Source organism: Microtus oregoni, unplaced genomic scaffold (genome assembly GCF_018167655.1).
Source record: "Microtus oregoni isolate MIOR12 unplaced genomic scaffold, Mior012 000054F_ref0000373, whole genome shotgun sequence".
In the NCBI taxonomy this organism is placed as follows: Eukaryota; Metazoa; Chordata; class Mammalia; order Rodentia; family Cricetidae; genus Microtus; species Microtus oregoni.
The window spans coordinates 14,346,889-14,369,025 of NW_024543830.1; the positions used below are offsets into that span (position 1 = coordinate 14,346,889).

At 48.5% G+C, this 22,137-nt stretch overlaps 1 protein-coding gene across 4 annotated transcripts; it reads left to right on the top strand.

The window, feature by feature from the left end:
- The first annotated feature begins 554 nt into the window (after window positions 1-554).
- LOC121437747 (potassium voltage-gated channel subfamily A member 2) lies at window positions 555-13,874 on the top strand. Of its 4 annotated transcripts, none has more exons than XM_041637818.1 (3): window positions 555-750; window positions 2,211-2,544; window positions 2,969-13,874. In XM_041637818.1, exon 3 carries the CDS (start codon window positions 3,136-3,138, stop codon window positions 4,633-4,635), a length of 1,500 nt encoding a protein of 499 aa, XP_041493752.1. In that variant the 5' UTR covers window positions 555-750; window positions 2,211-2,544; window positions 2,969-3,135; the 3' UTR covers window positions 4,636-13,874. The 4 variants fall into 4 exon arrangements, with proteins under 4 accessions (XP_041493752.1, XP_041493754.1, XP_041493753.1 ...); XM_041637820.1 differs by lacking the exon at window positions 555-750 and adding an exon at window positions 986-1,051; XM_041637819.1 differs by lacking the exon at window positions 555-750 and adding an exon at window positions 1,082-1,753.
- Window positions 13,875-22,137: the final 8,263 nt, after the last annotated feature.

The following is a 22,137-nucleotide window of genomic DNA, read 5'->3' on the forward strand; positions in this document are numbered from 1 at the left end:
CCACACTGCAGCCAGGCCCTCACCTGCTGCATTGCCCTGAGAAGCCAAAGCTGTGCTGGGTAAGATCTAGGTGGGGCTCAAGGCTATAGGATGGGGGGGGGAGGGGGTTGCAGAAGCAGGAGGTCAGGGGAGCCGCAGGGGGTGGGGGGGCTAGGGTCTGCAAATCCTGTCTGGCAGCATCTTAATAATAGAAACACATCTCCCGCTGGGCTGAATCCCACCTCAGGCCTGGGATAGTTAGTATTGATCGGTTCTTCTTGCCTACTTCATTATGTTGGCAAGAACCTCTCTAGAGCTCCTTAACTTCTGCACTCTCCACCTCTCCTGGCCCAGGCAGCACCTAGTTGAGCTCTGCACGGAGTTCTGGTAGGTAACCTACGTTCTGCCAAAGAATGGGGTGTTTTCTTTGTGATAGGGGTCGGGGACACGGGGGGGGGGGGGGGGGGATCTAACCCGATGGCCAGCTCGGTGGCGCCGGCGAGCGACACACCTCGCCGGCTCTGGCCCCCGTCGGTCCCTTTAATTCGAGTTCGCTGCGGGGCCAGGTGCGGCGCTGCGTGGCGCGGTGCGGCGCGGTGCGGCTGCGGGCGGCGGCCGGGCGCTCCGTACGCGCCGCCCGCGGGACTGCAGAGTCTGCTCCCGGCTGGCCGCCCGCACCCCGCCGCCACCACCGTCACCGCCCGCTGCTCGGATTCTGCCGGCACTGGCTGTCACCCAGGAACATGGAGGCTCAGATACCCATCTGCAAGGGTAAATCAGTGTCCGGCGTTCGGTTGCGCGTGCTGCCATCCTTGCCCGGCTGCAGCGCCCTAGAGGGGCTGCAGAGCACCCCGGTAGTCTGGGCGGGCGAGCTGGTGCTGACCCCTGCTGTCGACCTGGAGGGCTATGGACCCGCGCCGGTCACGGCGGGTGGGGAGGGGGGACTTTCTCCTTCTGAAGAGTGCATGGAATGGACTCGGGGACCCTGTGGTCTGTGCGTGACTTAGGGCGGAGGGCGCAGATTGGAGGTGGCTGGTGATGGGAAGTGCAGCTGACTGCATAGCCATGTCTGGTAAATAGTGGGTGGGTAGGATAGGACCCGAATCACTTGGGTCCTCCCGGTTGCATTTGCCTCTTGGCAACGGAGTAAAACAGGCTTCTCTGCAGTCGCTGTTTTTCCACTTGGCCGGGGTGGTGGGCTGCCGCGGAGTCCCCCTTGCCTGAGAGGAAGCTAGATCTGGGGCAGCTGCCTGGAGAAGCCTGCTCTGCACTGTCAGAGTTCAGGCTCCTGTGTATTTTGGGGTGGAGACGTGTCTCGGTGGTCCCTTAGTTAGACCTCGCAGGCACCAGCTAGGCTGTCCTCGGGCCCGCAGTGGGAGCCCACTGCACTGCGCAGGAAGGGGTTAAGGTGGCACGCTCAAGCCGGCCGACGGCTGCAGGCTCCGGTCAGCCGCGCGGATTCCGGCGGGAGCGCGCCCGGCGGAATCCCGGCCGGAGCCCTGGGCGATGGGAGAGGTCCCAGACCCCTCCCGGTACTGGGGCCAGCGGGATTGGGTCGGCGGGGGGCCAGCCCGGAAGCCAGCTTCCTCTAGGCTCCCCCTCTCCGAGAAGCCAATCCGCCTGGCAGCCTGGCAGTTTGAGCGTTTGTTCTGTGCTTCCCTGCCGAGATGTGAGGGATTTTCTCTTGGGAAGAAATCAGTGGTCGAGTGCCTGCCCAGCTCAAATGCCACCCAACCCAAAGCAAGGCCTGAGGCCTAGGGATCCCGGAGGGAGAGTAAGTTCAGCGACCCCGGCTATCCAGCATTCTAACAGAGGCTATCTGGCTGTGTGCGGGGGGGGGGGGGGGGGGGGGGGGGGGAGTCTATCTCAAGCTGGGAAGGAGTGTGTGCTGGGGGAGGAAAGATTGCTTCTTCACCAGGTCGGCGTAGCTAAGGTCAAAGAGGAAAACCCTTCTCCTGGGAGATAGGTGTTCTAACACCAGGATGGAGAAAGCTGTGTCGCTCCTGGTGGCAGCAGAGAACTAAGGGGAGAAAGTACTTCAAGCTGATGAGAAGAAAGGCTTACCCAGGAGAGGCTAGGAGGGTACAGGGTAGTTCTCTCGGTCTCTGGCACCATGGAAAGCAGGCATGGGGGTTTGCCACTCGCAGAGAGGGTATCTGCCAGAGTGCTTCTAAGTCTTGGTTTCAGGTGCCAGAAACCCCTGGTTTCCACCTTGCTGCTGTGTTTTCCAGGCAACATCACACCTCCTGAGGACAACCAGGAGAACTCTGGCTTTTGCTGAGCTGTGTGTCTTACCTCCTTCCTTCCAAAGGCTTCAGACCCAGGCTTTACTCTTCTCAAGTCCTGAATGCCCCTGGCCAGGCATCCATCTGTCCCTCCAGCCCTATCCAGCCCTAGAGCACATCTCCGGGACCTGGAACCTGCCCTCCTGCTCAGGGTGACTCACCATTATTCCCAGCTCAAGTGAGAAGATGTGACAGGGAGCTGAGCCGCCTATCTGTGTATCTAGGATTCCTGTAGCATCTGATCTGCCATTCAAGGAACAGCAGGCGCCTGCCTGGCCAGGTAAACCAATCCATTAATTACAGCTTATAGAGGTATTGGGGATGGTATCAGGGACGAAGACCCAGGCCCCAAACACCTTATCATGAGTACCTCCTGTGGTGCAGGTGTTGGCAAAACATTAGCATAGTGCCTGGCAGAAGGCTCCCTTCTCGCTATGGAGCTGTGTCCCAGGATGCTGTGTGGTACAAAGGAGCATGTCTCTGTCACCTGCCCCCAGTACATGCCATTCTATAATTGAAAGATTGTTCCCTGAACCCTACTGATCCCTAGGACAAGTTACATGGCGAAAGTAGTGTCAGTGGCGGGGCTGATGGTATGCTAGTGTTCCTGAACTCTTGGCCGAGAGATGGGGGCATCAAATGCAGCTCATGTCAGGTTGCCAATGACTGGCGGTCTCATGCCCTTACCTGCCTCTGTCTTTCAGCCAAGCGAGGCTGTGTCTCCAGCTCTCAGAGGGCTCTGGGGCTCTCCTGCAGGAGCACAGCCTGATGCTTCTGTGTTCCCTCGGGCCCAGTTACCAGCACCCTGAGCCCCCTGCTGCAAGCAGCCGGACAGACGGCATAGAGTAAAGCACTCTCCTCAGTCCCAACTATGACAGTGGCTACCGGAGACCCTGTGGATGAGGCTGCTGCCCTCCCTGGGCACCCGCAGGACACCTATGACCCAGAGGCAGATCACGAATGCTGTGAGAGGGTGGTGATCAACATCTCAGGCCTGAGGTTTGAGACTCAGCTAAAGACCTTAGCCCAGTTTCCAGAGACCCTCTTAGGGGACCCCAAGAAGCGGATGAGGTACTTCGACCCCCTCCGAAATGAGTACTTTTTTGATCGCAACCGCCCTAGCTTTGATGCCATCCTCTACTACTACCAGTCTGGGGGTAGGTTGAGGCGACCTGTGAATGTGCCCTTAGATATCTTCTCTGAAGAAATCCGGTTTTATGAGCTAGGAGAAGAAGCGATGGAGATGTTTCGGGAGGATGAAGGCTACATCAAGGAAGAAGAACGTCCTCTGCCTGAAAATGAGTTTCAGAGACAGGTGTGGCTTCTCTTTGAATATCCTGAGAGTTCGGGGCCTGCCAGGATTATAGCCATCGTATCTGTCATGGTCATTCTGATCTCCATCGTCAGCTTCTGTCTGGAAACCTTGCCCATCTTCCGGGATGAGAATGAGGACATGCATGGTGGTGGGGTGACCTTCCACAGCTACTCCAACAGCACCGTCGGGTACCAGCAGTCCACCTCCTTCACCGACCCTTTCTTCATCGTGGAGACCCTCTGCATCATCTGGTTCTCCTTTGAGTTTCTGGTGAGATTCTTTGCCTGCCCCAGCAAAGCTGGCTTCTTCACCAACATCATGAACATCATTGACATCGTGGCTATCATACCTTACTTTATCACCCTGGGGACGGAGTTAGCCGAGAAGCCAGAGGACGCCCAGCAAGGCCAACAGGCCATGTCACTGGCCATTCTCCGTGTCATCCGGTTGGTAAGAGTCTTTAGGATTTTCAAGCTGTCCAGACACTCCAAAGGTCTGCAGATTCTAGGTCAAACCCTCAAAGCCAGCATGAGGGAACTGGGCCTTCTGATATTCTTCCTCTTCATTGGGGTCATCCTCTTCTCTAGTGCTGTCTATTTTGCAGAAGCTGATGAGCGAGAGTCCCAATTTCCCAGCATCCCGGATGCTTTCTGGTGGGCAGTCGTCTCCATGACAACTGTAGGCTATGGAGACATGGTTCCAACTACCATTGGGGGAAAGATAGTGGGTTCCCTGTGTGCAATTGCAGGTGTGTTAACCATTGCCTTACCAGTCCCTGTCATAGTGTCTAACTTCAACTACTTCTACCACCGGGAGACAGAGGGAGAGGAGCAGGCCCAGTACTTGCAAGTGACAAGCTGTCCAAAGATCCCATCCTCCCCTGACCTAAAGAAAAGTAGAAGTGCCTCTACCATAAGTAAGTCAGATTACATGGAGATACAGGAGGGCGTGAACAACAGCAATGAGGACTTTAGAGAGGAGAACTTAAAAACAGCCAACTGCACATTGGCTAACACAAACTATGTGAATATTACCAAAATGTTAACTGATGTCTGATGAAGCCTATTATAATGTACTCACAGCTCCACAGGACTAATGCAGATGTTGCATAATAGCCTGCATTGTAGTCAGTGTCCTACAGTGTGCATCTGGTTCTGCATGGAAAGCAATAGTCGTGCAAGTGACTTTTGACCTTTTGATTTTTGATTTAGAACACAGAATATTTATCAATGGCTTTTATGAGATCTTCATCACTGACGTACAGGTTTCCAAAGATGGGAGTCACCTATGGAGCCAGCATCTCATGGGCACAGTGCCGCCACCTCATAGCCCACACACAGTCCATCAGATCAACGCCAATCCTAACACCCTAACTAAAGGCAAACACACCTGGCAGGTGCCTTCTCCCTGCCACACCCTACCACCCCACTTCAGCCCACCCACCCCTGCACAGAGGAGCGCTACCATGGCTTAGTTTGAAAGTTCTGCTGACTGCTCCAAAGGTCATTCCCATTTTTGCCTTGAAAAGAACACACAGTCCTGTGTGTTGGAATTTCTTTCTGTGTCACAGGCTGGGGTTTGTAGATTGCAGTTGCCAACTCGATGCTCCGGAGGCTTGTGTTTCGTAATGGAGATGCAGCATTCTGCTTTTTTCTCTGCAGTGTTGGCGTGGGGGAAGCCCAGGGGGTGGGGGAGGGACAGTTAATATGACCAAATATGAGTTGTCAAGTTTTACATTTGTTCCCTTAGGCCTATGGGGAGAAGCTACCAAATTCAGGGACTTCTCAGCTTCAGATACTGTTCTTGCAAGCTTCAGGGTCACAGAACATGTTCGATTTCTTCTCTTACTCTGCAGTTTGCAGGCATCTGCTTCCCCGATGGTGTGGCCCTGCTCCACTACAGTGCAGTGGAGTGTACCAGTCATGCAATAGAGCTGCATGGGTGTTCACTGCATGAATATCAATATTTAAAACACAGAAGATAATCTCTCTTCCTAGTAGCCTATACAGTATTCATACGTAGAGTATTAATAGCCTTGCGATGGTATTGAACTAGGCTTTTTTTTCCCCATCAGAAGGCAAAAGCCCTCCATCAGGGAAAAGCAAACAGACTACTTGGAATGGGGAACCAAAACTTCTGGCTGGCCCCCCCAGCCCACCCATCTCTGTTCTTTCAATGGGAGCAAAGACTCTGCCACACCAGGTGAATGAACAGAAAAGTCAGAGTCTAAACACTCACGTGACTGAACAGTAGGAATTAATCCAGTCATGGGTATGACTACAAAGCTTACCAGGACACTGATCCTGAGGACAGGCAGATCTGTGGGTTCAATGTACATAAATATATATCAGCTATCTATCTTTCTCTCTCATGTGTTCCTCTAGTAAGCTATAGAAAAATTGCATTTGAACATTGTATAAGCTTATGCAATATTTTGACACAGGGCAATTTATGCATGTGTTTGACTATGTGCACTAGAATATATATATATACATACACAAGTGTGTGTATATGTACATTATACACACACACATACACACATATATATATATTCATTCTCTGGAGTGCAGATTCAGGAGCAAATCCGTTGCTTGGTGGGTTGGTTGTATAAGAAGCCCAATGGGTACGTTAAAACCCACTGAACCTGGGTTTGCTGTCATTGCCTCAGACACACTCCAGTGTTCATGGATTCTTAGACATTAGAATTGTCTTTCTGCCCTCCATGTGCTGCAGCTTCAGTTTCCCATGGCTGAAGCTTGTCTTACTGAGTGCAGTGCACAAGGGTCCTATAGCCCTCACAGCTCCAGCTATCCTGGGTCAAGCCCACCCCAGGCCTCCTCTCTACAATTCATCCTATTAATCATTTCCATTATTATCCTCTCCCCCATTTAATGCTCTCTCATTTGCCTCTGCATCCATCACTTTCATGAACCTGTCCCTAGGATGGATCCTCTGCTTTGAAATCAAGGAGTAAAACTCCTTGGGACCAGATTCTGCTGAGCTAGACTTAAAGGAAGCCTCCTATTGGTGGAAATTTCCAAATTCTGGAACCAAGGAATGGATTCCCTGCACAGCCCAAAGCATCATTTTCATTACTAAACTCAAACTCCCTAGCACACTGGTAATAAGAGCTGCCCTTTAAAAAAATAAGAGTTGTCCCACCTCAAGGAGATGTGCTAGACTTTGTTGACTCCCTGTGGGAAGCCTTACCCTCTCTGAGGAATGGATGGGAGTGAAGGGGGAAGGTGAAGGGAGCAAGAGGAAGGGAGAAAGTAGGAGCTGAGATTGGTATGTGAAATTTCAATTAAATAATAATTATAAAGGAATTACCCCCACCCTAAGAACAGGTAAAGAATAAATGAACATGGTAGAGCCTCAATGTAGAGAATGTATTGGCCTTAGGAAGTGGAGGACAGCTTGTGCCTCTCCATGCTAGGTTTCTTTGCCTTTTGACACAGTGGCTTAAATTCCCCAAACACAGTGAATCACAATCAGACTGTTCAGTATCAATTCCAGCCCAGACACCACTGTTCGCTAGTTGGTACCTACAGTTGTCTTAGGGGAGGGGGGGCGCCAGCCCAGGGTGCTAGTCCAGGGTGCTCTTTAGTTCCTGGTCACCCACATCCCCAGAGTATCCCATGTCAGACACAAAGCCTCTGTGCTTCTCTTCTTCCCCTTAGTGGGAGGTGGTGCTGAACTTCATAACGTGGGGTGGGAGGGACATACTGGAGGATAGAAAGTTAAAGCAACCCATACAGAAGTCTAGGTAGGAGAAAGTTACCTATTCACAAAATCCTTGGCCTGGGAACCATAAAATGTGTACACACATGCATCATAAAATAAACGATACGTCATTGTCACACAAAAATATAAAATATGCAACATATACGCAAAATACCCATAGGCCAAAATAATATAAACAGTATACAAATAAGAGATATACAAAACAAACACATTGCCCAAACATAGAATGTGCATACCAACACAGAATATCTGCAAGAGATATATTTAGCCTGTGTGCAAACACACAGCATACAACTCATATGCAAAATATACAAATCCAACTGGGGGACAATGGATATACATCAAAATGCATAAATGATGCTTTATTATTGTTTCTGTATACGAGCTCAGCATGTATACACAGTGCACAGAGTTATATTTATACTAGATACACACAAAAAAAGCAGTCAACATGCCCAACAATACACATAAAATTTAGACATTGAATCACTAACCATGCATACACTTCCACATCTAAAATTTGATGGACAAAAGCAAGGGATCAGATTTAATTGCTTTTCCTTTCCTATATCAATAACCCTCAACATTCTCCAAGGAGCCTCTTCTTTGACATCCAGCCTCATACTTGAGACAGGACTCCTGAGGTTTCAAGCAGAAAGATGGGCCACTACATTAAGCACTGAAATCTCCTGGGTTTGCTACCATTCACCTTCTTTCAAACAGCACTCAGAGTGCAGGGTGTGTGAAATGACCTGCAAGAACTAGCAACCTAATATGGGCTTCCATGATGTACCTTTTCTTTCAGAGAAAATCCACACTGATGACTCAGTCTCCCCTCCAAGTAGTCACAATCTCCAGGTTTATCCCTATTCTCTTGAAGCAGTGATGGCTCAAGAAACTATAGGGTTCTGGACCCTAAGCCAGGTTGAAATACCCCAACATTCTTTGAGCCAAAAGATCTTATTGCCCAGCCTTCCAAAGTACCTCTTTGTCTGGAGCCACGTCAGAAACTTGATTCTCTATATGGACTTAGCTCCTAAAATGAGACACCTTTTCTTGCTCGTGGCATTTCACTCACCTTTGGGCACAAATCCAATAAGTCAACTCTTGATCACCATCTCTGAGTGTTCAGTCTAGGCATGCTTCCCCACCAGGGCTCCCAGGGAAGCCCATTCAATTGTGGCGCCTTGACAAAACTGCAGACCAGTTTAGTTGAAGTAAAATGTGACAAGGGACGCTAACCTATGGCTAAAAGAGCATTAGCAATCTTTAGAGGACCTGATTTTTATCCTCTATTCTAACACTAGATTTAAACACTAGATTTACCCACCATCATAGAGCCCCAGGGGCTGCTTCTTCCTGCTCGTAGGACCAGGTAGGGCCTGAGTGCCTTTTGGCAAAGGTTTTATGTAGCCTTGGATCAAGTTTCATGGCTCTACTTCTACAGTTCCAGGTTTCTGAGCACTCCCTTCAAGGTTCCAGAGAGGAGACAACAAGAGCCGAGAATGGTCATGTGATCCAAAACTTGTGCACTGGGACTTGTGTTTCCAAAGCGAGATACCAATTTCCACCCTAACTTTGTGAGATGCTCTGTGGCCTCGGACATTTTAAAAGTTGGGGTTTCTGGGAAGTTGGGAAGGAAGGAGTCGAGGAAAGGCAGAGAAATTGTCAGGAAAGAGAAAATAACTGAGCAGTTGACTTTTTAAGTAAGTTTATCAAGAACCAAGTTTTCATTGGTTAAATAAATTTAATTCAGGAACCCAACTTTAATTTAGCTCTGTGCCTTTCTGGAACTTCAGTGGGGTATGAATGTCAAGTCTTGATGAGAAAATCTGGCTCTTCTAAGGATCCTCTGCCTGGGAACTCAGTGCCAGTTACAGCCATGGAAAGGAGGTGGAAACTGATCTTCCCCAGAGAAAGCTAGAGGAAGTGCAAAGGGCATGTGAAGGTCATAAAGAGTGCACAGTGCTCTGACCTGCTAACCTAGGAAGGAGGAGGACCCCAGAGCTCTCCTGTGGACCCCTCTTCCCCTGCCGTAACAATCTGAGTGTGGCAGATGGGATGGCTACCTGACCTGAAAGGGGTCTGATGTCTAGGCTACTATTTCCGGTTACACAATCGAAGTCCCTTTTGCCTTGATAAAGTTTCCATTGTTCAGGTTCAAATTCATGACCTTAGTTCACCAACATCACTAGCCACTCGAGTCAACCAGCAGGAGATACGTGCTGGAAGCTGTCTTCATAGTTATTGTGACTGTCATCTGTACCCTCAGATTTGGTCCTTGTTTAGACCCCCCAACCTCCATGGAGCAGAAAGCAGGGAAGGACAGGAGGGGTAAGGAAATCCCTTACAAGCACCTCAACTAACCTAGTCCACTTTGCCTCTCTGTCCCCCTTTCCCCTGGAACTCAGCTCCATCCCTCATAGTTTGTGTCTAATGTTTTTAAAGAGGAAATGCGCAATAAAAGCAATAGTGACTGTTTTCTTTAGCAATAGCTCTTTCAAAATCTTGCTCTCAGGACTGAAAAGTGATAGATAGTATATAGACCACCAGGTAATGCCCTTGACCTCTGGACATTTGTTCCCAGTTTCTGTAGTTCTTCTTCCCACTTGATCCCATGATTGATTTCTGTTTGCTGAGGTCTGACCTCCTTCCGGAATGAACAAGTACACAGAGATGCAGTGTTCCCCCAAGGAAGACCCTTGACAAGGCCTTCTTTTGTAGTCTTTCGGGCTCTTTTTTGTGCACATCTCTCTCGGTATGTGTCTCTGTGCCCCTCTTCCACTGCATCTCCTTCCTACCTGTTCTTTCACAGCGCCCTAGAGACATCTAGGCACTGGCACCCTTGCATTTGAGTGACCTCATGCCAGCTCATCTTGTTGACTTTGTGTCCGTCTGTCAGGTATAATGGAAGCCTATAGGAGAACGCTTACTGATAGATGAGAATACAGCATCCTGAGCCATTATAGAAGATCCTTTCCATGCAGTAAAAGCCATTACTTGATTCTTTTGCAGCCCTCTCCAGGGAGATGAATATGAGGGAATGTAGCCCTGAGGTGTACGCCTGGGATCAGTTACTTGAGCAGATTTGGGGAGTGCCCTCTGACTCTCCTTCACAATAGACTGACTTGCTCAACCATATAGACTTTATCAGCACTTCAGAGCAAAGTAAGTCTTATTGCTTTGTAGAGAGGTGGACAGGCACAGAGGTGTGGGTGGTCAGGGAACAGCATTCGTGAAATAAACCCCACTTGCCGCTACAGGGTGCAACTGTACAAATATTCCACACATCACCCAGGGCTTTGAAAGGGATCCCTTTCTTGAGACATCTGTGAGGTGAGCTATTGCCATTCAGACTGGAATCAGGGAAGGCTGGCGACCCCGGGAGCCCATTCCATTCCTTCTTAGTTTACTTTGCTCCGCACATCCTTGTATAGCCTGACCTTGGGAAATCTCAGGGAGGAGAGTGTCCTGAATGCTTTGCAATCTGGTTATTGGAGGGGAGATGGGAAAATGTGTGGTTCAGCTTTTGTGATTGGAAAGTAGTATTTCCGAAATAGGTTAGGATAAACTCTTGCCTTAGTTAAGTAGAGCGTTTTGAGAAGACAGAAGACCTTGCATGGCTCAGCGTCAACCTTCTAAACCTCAGCGCTTGGTGTATGGAAACGGAGGTGAAGCAGACCAAAGAGACAGGCTAAATAATGCTGGCTGCAAAATAGATGTGGGCACATCATAGCTTATCAGATGATGCTCTGTTTGCCTCTTCCTACTCAAAGTATAGAAAGACAACATAATTCCTGTCAATAAGGATTTTAGTTAATTGGTCCTGAGTTATTCGAGGTTTCCCATATATACATATACCTGTGTGTATATATGTATAGTGTATGTATATATGTATGCCATTATTTCAGAAAATCACACAAATAGAGGTAGACCAATCTCAGTTACACTAGTGTGGAATAAATTTGGCATTCTTAGGAATAAGCTGCGTTTACTTGAATTTCAACGTGACCTTTTTCGCATTCTTTCCACCTCTCCAGCTCTGTGCTTTTTCTGCTTAAGAAACTATCTAGAAGGCATTTCTTCAAACAAAAGGACAGGCTCAGGGTTGCCTCTTTCCCTTCCCTGCCAGGTGGCTGCCTGACTCAAGGATCAAAGGGAAGTGTGATCCCCGGACCAGGTGCTTTCTTTTCCTTTATTCTGCCTGCCTTGTTTGGCTGTAACTTCATCCCTCAAGACCAGAAAAGTTATGCCCAACTTTGTAGCTCTAGGGGAGTGGAATATTCTGAGACTTGGCACAGGGCTGGTCTCTAGTTTTTTCTTCATCGGTGTTAGAGTCCTAGGCTTGAATGTCTTGAGTTCTGACACAACCTCAGTGAAGAATGAAAAATGTGGGCATTGTGGTCATTGGTGAAATGAACCCAGTAGGCAGTTGAGTCCGCTTAGTGTAAACAGAGGGCCAGGCCTAGAGCAATTAAGACCCACTTGTCTTCTTGGGGGATGAGTTGTATACACCATTCAAGAAACTTCTGGGTAGAAGCCTAAACATGCCCTCCTTGCTATCCTGTCTGGCAATGTTAAAACTCCCAGGGAAACACTTTTCTCAGCCTCATCTCTGCATTAAACTGTGTGCACTCTACTTGGAAGTTGGTGGGAGGGATTCCTCGCTAGTATCTGAAGGTGATACAGGGGTGGCTGTCATCTGCCCGCCTTCCCAGAAGCTCGGCAATCTGGTCAAGTGAGCCACCATCCAGGAGTGGAAGCCTTTAGCCTCGACTTAGCATGACCAGCTGGTGAGTGCCGCCGTTGGCCTATCTAAATGGTCCCCTCTCATCCGGCGTGAGCCTCGGCATGGAAACTCATCTACACTCCTAAAATAGTCGGACATGCTCCACATGAGTGTGCAGCTGAGAAGTCCTTGCATCATTCGACTGACGGATGCATAGTGCAGGTGTGATTACATAATACTGTGAACAGCTGCTGCAGTAGCTCCGTAATGAAGGGGAGTAGAGAAACGGCTGGGTGATGGGACCTTAGGTAGCTACCCAGAGGACTCCACGCTGTGTCTCTGGGTCCTTGTGAGAGGCCTCTAAGCCCTGCTTCTCCTTGAAAACGGCTCCCTAGACACTGCTGCCGTGTTTGTCTGACTGCGTAAACACTCGGAACTGCAGAGAAAGCAAAGGAGGAGCTTAGGGAAGAGCCTGTTCAGGAGCATGCTTTGCTGGCAGACAGTTTCCATATTTGCTGCTAGCGTGACTGGCTTCTGAACTTACGAAGCCAAGGGCAGACTCTTTGGCCTGCCAGGCGAGGCTAGAAGGGAGCACACGAGTTCACAGCTATTCGCTGGAACAAAGAAACGAGAAGCGAGGCCCGGGTGGCTTTGGCAAGGGTGAGTCTCAGCTCCTGAGAGTTTGAACATGCTCCGTGCCTGCCCCAGTTCTGCCTTCACGTGGGAGCCAGCGACCCAGTTTCTTTTTGTTGTCGTGCTTGGATGGTTCCTTCATTTGAAGGGCTCCAGGAAGCTGGAAAGTCCCAGGATTGAGCTCCAGCCCTGCGGAGCAAACAATGCCCCAGCCAAATTGGCCTCTTCCTGGGTTTCTGCGTCCACGAACCCCTCTCTCCCACTGAGGGTGATCTTGGAACAGCCAGGGTTAATGGTGCCAGCAAGCAAGGAGGATTCTCTTGTTTCCATTACAGACAGAGCTGTAAAGCTCTTAAGTGGGGGGTTGTTGCGTGCTTATGGGCTTACTATATAGGCTGCCTCTGGAGACCATATCTATATATAATATATTATATATATATATTATATACGTGTGTGTATAAATATCTGTGTGTATATTTATACACACAGTGTGGAAATAGGCTCATGCAGCACAGACTAGTTAGGGTGTCCACTGGCTTCTTTGCTGCTCATGCATGACTCTGCAGCTGCCCTCCCATGTCCTGTCTCTTAAAAAAAAAATTACCGAAAACTCAAAGAGGAGAGGAAGATAAATAAGCCTCTCTGAGATCAATAGGAAAAGGAACTCCAAGGCCGATGGCAAAGCTTCCTAAGGATGATGCTGAAAGGGAACTTGGGTCTCCATGGTGATAAGAGACCGAGAACCAATGAGAGCTGAAGGCGGAGCAGGACTTGTGAGGAGGACTCATGGGAGTTGGAAGTCATTTAACTATTTGTTTGCTTCATGAAAATTTAGACACCAGCTGTAACTGCATTGCACAGGATGTATAGATGTTAGCTGTCTTGCTGACATGGTCTGGAAGCTTTCAGCCCCACCAACACTGCCCCCACCCAGGACTTGTGCAGCTGAGAGTTCCTGTGTCAGTAGGGTCTGATGTGTGTACATAGATTATACATATACGTGTACATATGTGCCTCAATGAACATTGCCTGTTCACCTTATCGTGGGTGTACATAGACTTCATAGAGCTCCACAGTCTTTTGTAAATATTGACACAAGTAAATAAGTATATAAATATATATTACTGAGGATTTATTTTAACATCATTCTGTGTGAAATGACAAAAATAAAATTTTTGACAGACACCAATGCTTTCTGCCTTCGTTCCTGTTTGGATTGTTGTCTTTACAAGATAAAGATGTGCCTGCTTTACTCTCCCTTGTCTGAAGCTGTGAAGGCTCATCAGCCCAGGACTGCCCATCAGTCCTGGTGATGCATCAGGGACCACCTTGGCTATATACCCATTTGCTGTTGCCTGCAAGTCCCATGCAGACACTGTGGGACATGGGGAAAGCAGAAATGGGTTTGGGATCTCTGCCATTACATCTGCATCTTCTACATAACTGGAGAATGTTCGGAAAAGGGGGGACTCGAGTACAGAGTCCCAGTGCAGCCTAGGTTCATTTAACTCCTTCGTTCACCTTTGTCTTCAGACCCAAACTCGCTTCTCATTACTGCAGGTGCCATGCAGCTGGACCAACTAGATTCTCAGCTCTCAAATGGTACTGCCTCCTTGGCTTCTCAACAAATATCTATGGCAATGTAGCTCAGGTGATAGAGCGCTTGCCTACCGCTTACACAACCCCCGCGTTCAATTCTCAGCACTGCGTAAACCGAGCATGGAGGTCCATGCCTGTAATCTCATCTCAGCAGTCTGAAGGCGGAGGCAGGAGGATCAGAAACCCAAGTCCATCTTTAGGTACATACTGAGTCTGAGGATAGCCTAGAGCACATAGCACCCTGTCCCAAAAACAAAATTTAAAAGGACAGAGGCAACTTGATTCTCTAGCTCTACGAGGTATCTCTTGGAGAAAATTCTGGCACATATTGCTGAGACACATGTGTCTTCTTGCCTTTCGGGGCTAAGTGCATCCAGAACTGGACTTCCCAGCTTTCCAGTGGCTCAGAAGCTGCCATAGTATAGAGTATGACCACAGCAAGGCCCTTGTCCTTGTCCTGCAACCTATTTCACCCGGCACCCATCCTTCATCCTGCCCAGGTATCCCATTCCAGACCTCAGTTTCTCCTCCCGACAGCCTGCCATGCTCTGTCGCCAGGAAACAGGCCAAGCACCTGGTACATCATAAAATGTCAATTAAAAATATATGAATATATCTTCTCCCGAAATTCCAAGCTGAAAAGACCCACACAGGGCAGGATACTGAGCACTATTGGATGTAAATTGAAGGATTTGGAGCTGGGGAGATGCTTCAGTGGGTAAAGTGCCTGCTGCAGACTTGAATACCCGGCACACATGTAAAAGCTGGACAATGAGGCGTGCACAAATGTAATCCCAGGGGTGGGGAGACAGGGGCTGGTGGATGCCTAGAGCTCATTGGCTAGATAGTCTAGCCAAATGGATGAGCTCCAGGTTCAGAGAAAGACCTTGATCAAAAAATAAAATGGGGAGTGATGAAGGAAGACACTTAGATCAACCTGTGCCCTACACACGTGCCGTGTATGTGCATGTGTGTGCACACGCATGCACGCACATGTCACCTTCTTTCACTCTAAGGATTCCTAATCTAACCCAAGATTAACCCCGGAAGACTTGAAACCTCTAAAAAAAAACACATATGGCGTGCCATATTACAGCCATTTTTCTGTAGAAAGTGTCCATAGTTATCCACAAGACCCCAGAATTAAAACTACCGCCCTGTCCTAGCCTGAGATGGCTTCATCTTGTCTACAATGTCCAGGATGGAAAAAGATACTTTCCCAGAATTATTTCTTTTTTTTAATATTTATTTATTTATTCATTTATTATGTATACAGCAGACTTCATTACAGATGGTTGTGAGCCACCATGTGGTTGCTGGGAATTGAACTCAGGACCTTTGGAAGAGCAGGCAATGTTCTTAACCACTGAACCATCCCTCCAGCCCCAGAATTATTTCTTTTATTTAAAAAAAGTAAAAGCACCTAGAGCTTAGGATACTCTTGTCTTGTGTATCCTCCTGCCACAAGAAGAGAGGAACTCACCCAACAGTGTATTAGTGACGGCCACAGAGCCAGGCCAGACTTTGCCCATCATGGCCTACCCTACCCCACCAGATGTCTCTTTCTACGAATCTGTCCTTCTGCAATAGCTGTGCCAGGGCCTGAGCTCCAGAATTCGGACCTGAAGTGTCCCCAGGCTGGTTTAGCATAGCTGTCGGGAGGAGCACATATGTTCTGATGTGAAATTCATGCTATTTAAATGATATGTAAATGCCAAGTCTGCATCTCTTTGATCCCCTCTCAACCCGACTTTCTCACCAGGGCTATTACTCCCTTTTGTTCCCTCGGGCTACCTCCTCCTCCCTCCACTCCTCTTTAGGTCAGTAACCAGCTGCTTCCACAAATCACTGCCTTATCAGGAAAAGATCAAGGCTCCTTGGCCAAGTACCTGTTCCATCCTGAACACTAGCCAGAGCTCTGAATGCTTAATGGTTTGTAGTGGAGTTAGGAAGAAGATCTTCCATCTGCACGGCTGCCAGCACTAAAGGAAAAGCTGCCTCTCTCCAGGTCTGCTGCGATGGAAGATTTACACTCTCTTTTGCTGATCATTTGGGGAGCCAACAGTCGTGTGAGAAGGAAAACTGCTGTGAGTTAGGGTGCCTTCTCTCCTCTCCTAACCTCAGCATCTTACATACCATATCTACCTCATTAGCCCCTCGATACCTCGTATCTGACCCTGGTCCAGACACTGAAGATCCACTGAATGAATGAATAAATACACCTCTCAGTCACCATGGCAATCAAGCTATCCATGTCTCTGGTCCCGCAGAGACAGGGTGATAATCTAGGGCTCCTTTACCTCTATGAGCTGCTCTGAGTCCCCTTGATTTAAATGGCCCTTGATCAAAATGCCCCCTATTTCCTACTGCTCTGCCCCACATGTCCCAGAGCATCTAAGGTCTAGAGCTAAATCCCACAGAAGCCCCATGGCCAAGTCTGACTCAAGGAACTAGAGCTCAGAAAGACTCCCATAGGACTTTCAGATTCTAAGCCTGAGAAAATCTTGTGGCTTGGGAGTTAGCATTGGGTTCCATTCTCTGTTCTACTGCACAGTACATAAAGGTTACAAAAACAAGACATATGGAGGTATTGGAGGGCAGCACAGTGGTCATAGGGGGTATGTGGTGCCTTGCATGTGCCAAGGACTTACTGTGTAAGTACACTGTGTACTCCAAAATGTGCTTCCCAAGAGGTATGTCATTAATTTACCTGCAAGTTCTGTAAGAAGGGTATAAGTTACTGTTTACATTTTACATGTGGAAACTGTAACCAGGGTTGTATTTGTAAGTCAAGGTCACACTGTCAAAGAGCTGGCAGAGCCGCTGTGCCACTGAAGCCCTTTCTTAATGAGCCTTGTAATCAATAGAATCCTCCTGTTACCACTGTCTCCTTGCCCACGTCACTGAGGGCTTCAAAGTCTTAGAGGAAGACAAATAAGAAAACCTCATCTGCATTAAGCAACCTTGATAACAGTCAAACTATCCCACGTAGCCTGGCAGAGCCAGGTTGGAAAAGACCTTGACTTTGACTCTAAGTCCATTTGTGCAGATACCTGGAAAGTGACAGCAAAGATCTGTGGGGCAGGGAAAGGCTCCAGCCTAAAGAAGCAGTTCCTCCCCCTGCAGAGCAGGAAGACAGACCAGGTAGGAACTGAGCTAGAGCATCACGGTCCAAGGGTGTTAGATGAATGATCTCCTGCCAGGCACAGTTCACAAAAGCAAGGCTAGGACCCCAGCTAAGTGCTTCCCTGTTTTAGGGGGCAAAGCCCCATTCAGATCCTGGTCAACTAGGAGTCCAAGGCAGCAGGTGGCAGGCACCTCACCTACACAGTCCACAACCCAACCACCCAGGCTTGTCATGCTTAGATTGCTGCACCAGTAGGAACAGAAATCTGTGAGAGACTGGGAGGTAGGCAGACAGACAGGGAGAGGGGCATAGTTAGCTAATAAAGGTAATGAATTCCAAATATGGCCAACTTCTTCCTCACCCTCCTGCCCTGAGACAAAAGCCTAGTAGTTTAAAACAAAGGCCTTGTTGGCTTTTATCATGGACTGGCAGGCCCCCTGCTGACGGACTAGCTCATGGAGTTACAGGCCAGATCAGGACCTGTCACACAACAGTTCTGAGCCAATTAACTGCCCTAAATTTCTTCAACTTGACAAACCCTAAATTAGGGGAGAAAAACACGTCAGAGACTTTTAAAACCCAGCCCTCAAGAAGAGAGTGGATTTTTCAGCCTTAGGAGTCCTTTGTCCCTCTGTCGCCCCCCACCTCTCCCCGTGTATCTGTTGTGTGCATGTGTTTCCTCATCCCCAATAAACTCTTCTTCAACTGCTGATTCTGTCTGGTGCTGTCTGCGGTGGCTGAGACTTCTCCGCGGCCACCTGTGGCACTCGAGAATTTTCCTGCCTTTTAATTCTTTAACTAGCAGAGCAAATGAAATCAAGACCCCCAAGACTATGTCATTAGCCACACAGTCCCTCATCCACAGCTGTCCTCCCTGTTCCTAACACTCCTTCCTCTCCAAGATGCTTCAGACAGTAGCTGTGGATCACTTTTCTGCCTCTCTCAAGGGTAAAGAAGGAACAGAACCACTGTGAGACATACATATGTTAATGCATACATGCACACACGTGCATGTGCACACACTCGTGGGCCCCCCCACACACACACACGGTAGATAAATACAAAGTCCTAGATGACTCTGAAAGATGACAAGAATAAAAGGGGCATTGTGTGTACAGTAGATTCACTGACTAAATACATGACTTAAATCTGCTCATGAACACCAACCACATGCAGGCACTGTGCCCTGCGCTTTGCCTGTGTAATCTCATTTAAGTCTATGAGGTCACCGTCATTATGCGAATTTTTAGATGAGGAATTAAAAATGCAGGGAGCCAAATTAATACCCACTCATTCACAGCTAATGAGGAACACGTTTCGTAGTCAAATACAAGACATCTGGGGAGCACTGAAACCCAGAACAGGAAACCACGGCCACCTTGGTGGGGCCAGCCCCCAGGTGGGAGTGTTACTGCCACCACATCTGCCAAGGACACTGACTCTGTTCCCCTGAGCCCTCTGATACATGGACTCCTCCAGGAAAATAAAGGAATGTCACCACCTCGATGCCTTAGGGAGGGGAGTTAGGAAGTCTGGGGATTACAATGTGCAGCAGAATTGGATCACCTGCCTTGGGTATTTTTATCAATGGGACTCATGAGGCTGCAAGGTGTGAATGAGCAATTGCTATATTAAAAGTTCCTGAAAAAAAATCTTCCTCCCTTGGGCCTCAGGTCCTGAGAAGGAGAAAAGACAAACGGGGCTGCTGAGCTTCTTCTCAGGTCCCCTCTTAGCTTTGTGTTGGCAGGGTCCAGGAAGTGGATAAAAGGATCGCCTGCACCATCCATCCCTCTAGGTCTAACCAAATCTCCTGGTTTATAAATCAAGGTAAGAGCAGGAAACGTGTCTTCATGGTGAATTCACTTAGCACAATGCCTACCATGCAGCAAACGGTAACTTCCTCTCAGGAGAAGAAGTGCCCTATAAACCAAAGTGCCCAGCTCTGTGCCCATGGGGGCCACACTGACCATCTTTGGTTTTTCTGTTTGTGTAACTGGGCCCACCAACTCCCCCATCTACAAAGTGAGGGGACACTACTCACGCCCCAGATTGCTGAGAAGATAAGAACCTTGTATAACACACCTCTCAGGGGGCACACAGATCACAGCAGTTAATTTACTCTAAGTTCTGAGGCCTGGTCATCAAGCCAACACGCACGAACGAGACAGAGCACACCCCGGCACTTCAGTCGCCTTTACACAGAGTGGTAGTCTAGGAGACGACACCATCAGAGCTCTTGTGAGCTTGACTCGGCCTTATGGTGGGCAATGTGTGAGAAAACTAGAAAAAGAAAGGAAATGGAATATAGTGGGGCGGGGGGAGACACTCATATAGGGCAGGTGGGAAAAGCCTTATGGATAAGAAAGATTGTCAGAAGGTCAGGGAAAGAGTTTTGTAAACCCAGAAAGAGAAGGGCAGAGTCCCCATGAGAGCAGAAGGTGTATGTTCAAGACCAGGGTTACAGAAACAAAATGATTAAAGAAAATGAAAAGCAAAGCCTCAAGGAAGGTTGGAAGGGGACTTGGTGACCACTCGTTAGCAGGAAACAGGATTCTGGGTTATGCTCTGGTGGAACAAGAAGTTGTAGCATCTTTTTAGCATGTTGAATTTGGTGGGGCTTGTCCCTAAAACTGTCTGAATCAGACTGCAGGGTGGGAGTGGAGACCCAGCGGAGTGCAACAGCGGAGTGAGCATGTCAGCTTAGATGGGGACCGTCAAGAGGTGGTAAGAAATAGATTCTGGATGATCCGTGAAAGTAGCGTCAGCCGGTCTATTGCTAGACTGAGTGTTCAGTGTAAGGGAAACAAAGACATTCAGGAGGACTCAGTGGTTTGCTCCTGAGAATCTGGTGGACTGGAGCCATATTTTCTAGTGATGGAGAAATCCATTGGCAAAACCAAGGAAGGCTTTAATTTCCCAAGTGACTCACCGAAGCTCTTACCATTTAGCTTTTGACAGTCTTGGATGTGGACAACTGAGTTTTAGGGAACTCCCTTTAGACAAGACTAAGTCAAGATTGCCCCTTGCAAGAGATCCTCCCATGAACTTGCGCCATCATAAATCCTTTGCCTTCTCGGAGGCAAACTTGGTCTATCTTGGAAGCCAAGAGCGAAAGCCCAAGCAGGGACAGAGCCCAGATGGTCAGCCAGGCATAGTCCTGATTTAATTATAAGATCAATCGGACCAGCTGTCCTGCCAGCAGGAGTGTCCCTGGGCCTCAACTTGGCCAGCCCCTAGGGTGCAGTTCCTGGACTTGTCAGAGGGAGTTAGGCTCACACACTGCTCCCTGGGCCCTATCCAGCAGGCTTGACTGGCCTTGCCACGGGCCGCTCAGAACCTGACACTCTTCCCTCCCAACTGAAGACAGATCTAGGACACTGCGTTGGTTACTTTTCTCCTTGCTATGACAAAACACCCGAGAAAAAGAGTTTAAGGTAGAAGGGTTTACTTGCTCACGGTTTGAGAAGACAGTCCATCAGAGTGGGAAAGCTGGGGTGGCAGGAGCCTGAGACAGCTGGTCACATGCATCTGCAGTCAGGAAGCAAAGAGAGACAGACATAGGCGCTCAACTCACTTTCTTCATCTCTTCCCACACAGGACCCTAACCCATGAGATGGTGTGATCCACCTTCAAGGTGGGCCTTTCCCCCTTCAACTAGCCCTCTCTACGAGCATCCTGACAGGCTTTGTTTCCATGGTGATTCTAAATGTAGCCAAATGAACAATGAAGATGAACAGGACTTGAAACTTGTGGCCTGGGTCTACTGAGACTTGAGCATCTAAGGTTCCGAGGAAAGGAAAAGAACCATAAATAGTGGACTTGAATCATCTGAAACTGACTGAGATGCAGGGTTGAGATGGGAGAACATCTTAAGTGTTGATTTGGAAATTCAAAAGGATACTTATTACTCCACAAGGAAAACAGGGCAGAGAGCTACTGTGTACTTGAGCTTCCTGCAATGATGGAACATGCTCAATTGTAAAGTGTGTCAGAGGATCTGGCTAGAAATGAAGCTGCAGCCTGTTGAAGCTCAGCACACCAGGGTCAGGTAGGAAGAAGAAGGCAGAGGAAGGCAGTCTGTATGATAGGGTAGAGAGATCCCATCGCTGACCTCAGGGCAAGCATATCCCAAATTTGCATCTCTCGCAAGTTCCAAAATGGAGCCACCAATGGTCCTTAGATCCTCTCCTAAGGTAAGTGTCACGCACATTTTCCAACCACAGTTCTCCCACCAGGCCCATGGCTATCTTCCTCTGGGACTCCCTAAAGATAACTCATATCTATTGTTTCTGTCCAGTTGTAAACCTATTCTTGGTACTTAGGTGAGCTGACAGGGCTATCACAAAACGGAACAATATGAGCAGGCAGAGCCTTTAAAAATTGCCTGACTCATAAGAATAAGGAGTCTGAGGCCAGTAGCACGGGTACAAGTGGATAATGAGGACAAGGGTCCAGGACGCTGGAGACCCCATTCAGAGCTATCACTATTTCCCACCATTATCCGCATGTCCCCCTACTCCCCAGAGCCCCTCCCCTGGTCTCAGTGTCTGCTTTTCCACTAGCGAATCCCGACCAGCAGCTCTCTCTAGCTTTCTTGATCTCTTATTCTTTTTCTGAACTAATCAGATTTCTTCCCTTATGATAAAACATCTGAGAAAAATCAACTTACCTGGAGGAATAGGGAGTTTGTTTGGGCTTGTGGTGTTAAGGGTTTCAATCCCAGATT